This window comes from Sinocyclocheilus rhinocerous, unplaced genomic scaffold, assembly GCF_001515625.1.
Source record: "Sinocyclocheilus rhinocerous isolate Xijiao unplaced genomic scaffold, SAMN03320098_v1.1 scaffold592, whole genome shotgun sequence".
NCBI lineage: Eukaryota > Metazoa > Chordata > Actinopteri > Cypriniformes > Cyprinidae > Sinocyclocheilus > Sinocyclocheilus rhinocerous.
This window is the reverse complement of record NW_015642562.1, coordinates 1089076-1095593: the sequence shown is the minus strand read 5'-3', so window position 1 is coordinate 1095593 and position 6518 is coordinate 1089076. Positions and strand designations below refer to the sequence as shown.

Below are 6518 nucleotides of genomic sequence, written 5' to 3'. Positions count from 1 at the left end.
AACTATAACAACAAAATCACATTAATTCAAATTATTAAAACTTAAACTAACATTAACATTAAAATAGAAAATATAGAAAATATAAAAAATAAATAAATACAATATTATCTGAATTCAAATAACATTGACGTTATCATGATCTGTTATTAACATTATTAGAATTAGCTTTTATTTTAATATCATTGGTTTTGATTGTAATTTTAGTTCTGATAACTTGCTGAAGGATGAGTGTGTGTGTGTTTCTGACCTCTGTCGGTGTCGTACAGGAAGATGAAGCGGCTCCAGTCGTAATGGTCCAGGAGGCTCAGTAACGCGCCGCGGATGGAGGGCCGCAGCTGAAGCACGAACTGCGTCTCGCCCTCGGCGGGGAAACTGGGCGTCACCAGAGAGATGTGCAGCGCACTGCAGAACGACGTCAGAGTGTGCACCGAACGCTTATCGTACAGGCCAAAGATCGCAAAGACTCCTCGTGAATACTGCGAACAAACTGAGACAGAGAGAGAGAGAGTTCAGTATCATATACGGTAACTGCACAAAAAATATACTACATAACACTGTAAAGAATGAGAAGAAAAGACAAACAACACCACCAACAAGTCATATTTCACCCCAAAATTAAAAGAAATGCAAACAATAGGAAAAAAATCAGCATTAGATTTTATTATTATTATTATTATTTTTGCATTGAGAGATTATTGTCATGACAATATTTCCCCTCCAAATTTTTATTACTGTAATACATCCAGGTGTTTAACTTTTCTGTGTTTTGTCATTCGAATTATTCCTAGTGATGATTCTCATTAGTGTTATAAAATATATAAATATCTGTTTATACTATATATAACATTTTATAATATGTAATATAAAAACACTGCATTTGATAGATCCCTGCATAAATTTAAGACTTTTCAATTCATACAGCATTGACAACAAATACTTAGACATTTAAAATGAATGAATAATTAATTAATATTTCAGCTTTGCCATCACAGGAATAAATTACATTTTACAAAAGTTCTATTATGATAATATCGTAATAATGATAATAATACTTAATATTTTTATATAATTTATATTTTATAAAAATATATATTTATATAATTTTTAATACATTAATATGTAATATTATTGTTTTATATAATAATTATTTATAATTTATTTTAGATACACACATTCATGTGTGTGCGTGTATGTATATATATATATATATATAATTACATTGTTATTGTTGAAATAAATAAATATTGATGCCTTATAACAGGATATATTGTCTTCATACAAAATATATTTTCTTCTTATTTTAAATGAATATTTTATTAACTTTATTTTGAACTTTTTTATTTTGAAATATGAATATGTTCATGACAGGTTTTTGGGAGTTTGAAGTTCAATAATAAACACGTTTGTCCATGTTTTCCTGAGAGCGAGTGAAAGAGAGAGACTTCAGTAGTCAGTGTTTAAACTTCAAAGGCATCTCACACACACACACACACACACACACACACATACACACACACACACACACAGAGTTTGTCTGCCGCTTCTTTGATGTAAGTTTATAACGTTGCATTTTCTGTCACTTTCTATGAATGACATATACTTTAGTTTTCGGTGTAGGATCAAACAGTCTGTTCCTGCGCTTCTCTTTTATTCATCACTCTGGTGTTTCTCTCATAGCACTCTTTCTCGGAAACTCAGTTTCTTCTAATGCACTGTACGGGTGAGTTTGTAAAGTGTTGATAAAAAGATGAATATCTGTGTGAAAAGCATCCATCTCTCTGTCTCACAGGACCTGTTGAGTATTTATTGTTGAGTATGTATATAATCAGAGTTTGTGCTGTCAGATGCTGATCCTCCATCATTTTCTGTCTGATTCATCGACAGACCAGTTACAGTTTTTCTCAGTCGATTTGACACTTTTCTCCAATGCAATGTACTTGCTCTCAAAACAATTAGCACAGCCATCCAAACACAAGCTTATCTAAACCAAACAGTTCAACTTTACTGCAAAATGAAGCACTGCAATTTTTTCTACTAATGCATTTATTAAAAGTAAATATTAACATCAAATCTATGAATTGCCCCTTTAAACTTAAAATCTGTTTGTGTCATCTTTAGCAGCAAGAACTGCAAACAAACTTTTCTGATAACTACAGATCATATATGTGACCCTGGAGCATGAAACCAGTCATAAGGGTCAATTTTTTCGAAATGGAGATTTATGTATTGCTACAAATATACCCCAGCGACTTAAGACTGCTTTTGTGCTCCAGGGTCACATATATATGACTTTTTTAGCTGGTGAAAATTCTAGTGTTCTAATCATTTTGGCCACCACTATACACACATACATATTTTATTATTATTATTATCATCATTATTTGCATATTTGTTCTTGCTCTTTGTATACTTTCTCTTTTATTATTACTCTGAAGCAATTGTGATAAATGTGTAAACGATTAGGAAAACTGCATTTCTTGTGTTGAGTGTATGATTAACCGAATAGCTATCAGTTTAGAGCCAATCGAAAATACACCATGTTCATTTGATCGAATGACAAACTACAGAGTTTTGTTTGTTGCGTTTGGACAAATGGTACATAAAAGTTTGTGATTTGTGTAAAATGTTTTTTTCCCCAGATATTTTAAACTAAAGTATTGGTTGGTTGTATTAACTATTGTGAAAACATTTCAGAGTTTTGTGCACATTGTTTGGAGAAAATGATTTGCGTGATTTGTAATTTGTATGAAATGAATTGAAATGTTCAATCTGTTTAGGAAAAGTATTCAAAGTGTTCAGATGAACTGTTTTGAGAACAGTGACCTGAGTTTGGAGAAATGTGTCAAATCAGCTGTACTGTTGGGACGAACCGTCTGTCTGGTTATTTATAGACTGAACGCCACTCTCTACTCAGAATATCAGCAGCGGACGGTCGTCATGGAGATGCAGGCGACAGTTAGTAAAAGTGCTGTGATGATTGGGATGGACGGATCGTAGGAATGAACCCACAGACTTACAGTGAAAGAGGGATGCGAGCCACTGCCTAGCAACATGTTAACAACTACACCTTAGCAACTACCTACAACACCTGCCGGCGAGTTTTCCACAGGTATCTTGGTTAATATTATTTTCCCGCCCTCACAAAAAAAAGTGGAGAAAGTTACTGTAATTTGATATAACATTGTGAAAATGTATCATTATAAAGTAAGACTTGACATAAAAATATAAATAAATATTAAATGTATGTGAGAATGTGTGAGTGTGTGTGTGTGTAATATAACTGATTAAATGTAATCTGGATTATGTAATCAGATTCCAAAAATGTAGTATTTGTAATTAGAATGTATTGTTTTAAAATGCAGATTACAGTTACTTTTTTAGATTACATGATTATAGATTATTCACACAGTGGCAGTCGATTTTTCATAATTTATTTATTCTCCTTAATTCTTTTCTCCCCTAAATATTCTACTGTGTGTCATATAATTTATAGGGCTGGGTATCGATTCAGATGTCCCGATTCGATTCGATTTCGATTCACAAGCTCTCGATTCGATTCGATTCTCGATTTTTTAATTACATTCAGTGAATATAGTTTTAATACAAATGCTATTGATATTTCTAAAAAATGAACAGTAAACATCAGTTTACAAATGGTGAATTAATAAAAAGAAATTAAGAACCAAATGCCTTTATTTTAAACCTATACTATTTTTTGTATGGGTCCTTTTTTAAACAATAATAGGGCCCTATAAAATGTTCTTAATTTTTCTGGTAATCAGATGAAGGCATAAGATATTAATTTAATTTATCTTTTGGCAAACAAAGTGCTGCACAACAGAGGTTTACTGTTAAGATTTATAGTATTACTATAGCATTTCACCTGAGCATTGCGAATCACGCGTATGGCCATGATAAGCGCTGAATGAATGACAGGATTTCTGTTGTAACATCGCGCAAGGTAAATAAGGGTGACATCTAGTGGAGAAGACTAATGATAAGATTGACGTTAATCAGATCTTGTTTTAAATGTGTGTTGAAATAAATCCCGGAAAAGATCGATTCGCGGCTTTTGAGAATCGATATAAAATCGACGTCATTTTAAAAAAACGATTAATCGAAAAATCGATTTTTTTTTTTGCCCAGCCCTAATAATTTAGCTTTCAATATTCACAGTATAGAATGGCCATGTCAATGTCATGTATATAAACTGAAAGTCTGTGGGTTTTCCAGAATACAATACCTAAAAAAGTGACCTAGATTACATTACTGACTACAATTTTCACTAAAGCTAACTAAAACTAATTAAAACTAAAACCATATATATATATATATATATACACTGTATATATAGTAAATAAAAAAGATTATTGGAGTGTTTTACAAGAAAATACTATTTTCAGTCTTTCTATGTCAAAATTTCTTGTTTAATTCAACAAATTACTTGGAAATTATTTGTGATTATCTGTGCAAATTGCTAGCAATTTACTAGAGTAAAAAATGGTTTAATAAAAAATAAATAAAAAACTACATACACATTAAAAAAGTGAGGAAAAAACAACAAAATCAAACAGTCAAATTACTAAAACTTTTAAACTAACAACATTAAAATAGAAAAATAGCAAAATACAAAAATGTAAAATAGAAAACTAAAATATAAAATAACTAAAATATAAAAATAAAAACATTAAAAATATTAATAAACAATGCAATATAATCTTAATTAATATAATATATTTTTTCATAATTTGTAGTTAAAATTATTATTAATTAGCTTTTATTTTAATATCACCATGTTTTCATTTTAATTTTAGTTGTAATAACTTAATCTTTCAAACAATCTTAAAACAATGATCAGCCTTCTACCATTTCCCAACTCATTCAGTCAGACACTATTTTGCTTTTTACGATCACATCCATTCCTGATGGACAGAAGCAAGTCTTATCCTACATTTTTCCTCTTATTGCATGTCTGGTTTCTCTCAGAATTACGTCAGCGTGAAATGACTCGTGAAAAGCGTTTCATGTCGACTTCAGTAGCATCAGAGATGTCTCTGATGGAAACACAACATGTGTGTGTGTGTGTGTGTGTGTGTGTGTGTGCGTGTGGTTTTTAACAAGCTTCAGGGGTGTGATGAAAACGCGGTTCAGTCTGCTCTAATACTGATGTCACTGTTAAACCGTCTGAATTTAACACACCAGTCGACCTGACCTTTAGTCAGCCCACGTTCACACACTTACGTTACGTTATCAGTCTTTTATATTCTGATGAATGTTTGAAATCACCTTTAGCCACAGAAATATTTGAGCTCAACTGTGTGGATTTATTATATTCATTCAGCTATTCCAGCTTCCCTTTCCTTACACTGACAGCATGTCCTAACCAGCTACACAAGTCTGGAGTGTCATTTTTCTTTTCCCATTTAAAGTGAACTACTGTGCAAACTGTAAAGTGATTAAATTCCCAGCCAATCAGAATGCACTGCTATGTGAAGTGGTGACCAATGAAATTCCATTGTGGGCGGAGCTACATAGTGTGATGCCACATAAATAGAAAGGAAGCAAGTGGTAAAATGTCTCTTTGACATGAACATGCTTCTACCATACACTACCAATTTATGTATTATTTTTAAAAGAAATTACTACTTTTATTCAGCAAGGACGCATTAAATTGATCGAAAGTGACAGTAAAGACATTTAAAATGTTACAAAAGATTTCTATTTCAAATAAATGCTGTTCTTTTGAACTTTCTGTTGATCAAAGAATCCTGAAAAATAAAATGTATCACAGATTCCAGAAAAATACTCGTCAGCACAACTGTTTTCAACATTGATAATAATCAGAAATGTTTCTTGAGCAGAAAATCAGCATATTAGAATGATTTCTGAAGATCATGTGACACTGAAGACTGGAGTAATGATGCTGAAAATTCAGCTGCGCATCACAGAAATAAATTATATTTGACAATATTTTACAATAGAAAACACTTATTTTAAATTTGAATTACACTATTACTATTTTCACTGTATTTTATTTGTTTATTTATTTCTAAATATATAATAAAAATAATAATAATAATTTTTATTAATTTTTATTAGGACCAAATCAACATAAACATGCTTCTATCATATATAGAATATATATTAAAATGTTATTATATATATATTAAATGTATAGATAACATGTGTGTAATAATAATAATTATTATATTTATGTAATAATAATTATAATTTTTATTTTATATATATTCAGAAGCTTGGAGATTTTTAAAGGTTTTGAAAGATCTATCTATCTATCTATCTATCTATCTATCTATCTATCTATCTATTTTCAGCTCTTGAATAAACAACATGAAGTGATTTGCCACCTAAACTTACTCTGCAAGGTAAGTGCAATTTGTTATCTATTGGTTAATAAGCAGTGATTGATCGATTGGAGCATCTCTATCTTTCAGCTGTATGTGACATCATCACTGCGGACACTGTGTGTGTGTGAGTGTGAGTGTGAGTGTGAGTGA

The 6518-nt window shown here is 31.0% G+C and overlaps 1 protein-coding gene across 1 annotated transcript in view; it reads right to left on the bottom strand.

Moving 5' to 3' along the window:
* LOC107756206 (glutamate receptor 4-like) overlaps positions 1-6518 on the bottom strand; it is a 101736-nt gene that overhangs the window by 79688 nt on the left and 15530 nt on the right. Inside the window, exon 3 of the mRNA XM_016573235.1 lies at positions 248-487. Within this exon, the coding sequence (XP_016428721.1) occupies positions 248-487 (240 nt within the window). The remainder of the gene's footprint in view (positions 1-247; positions 488-6518) is intronic.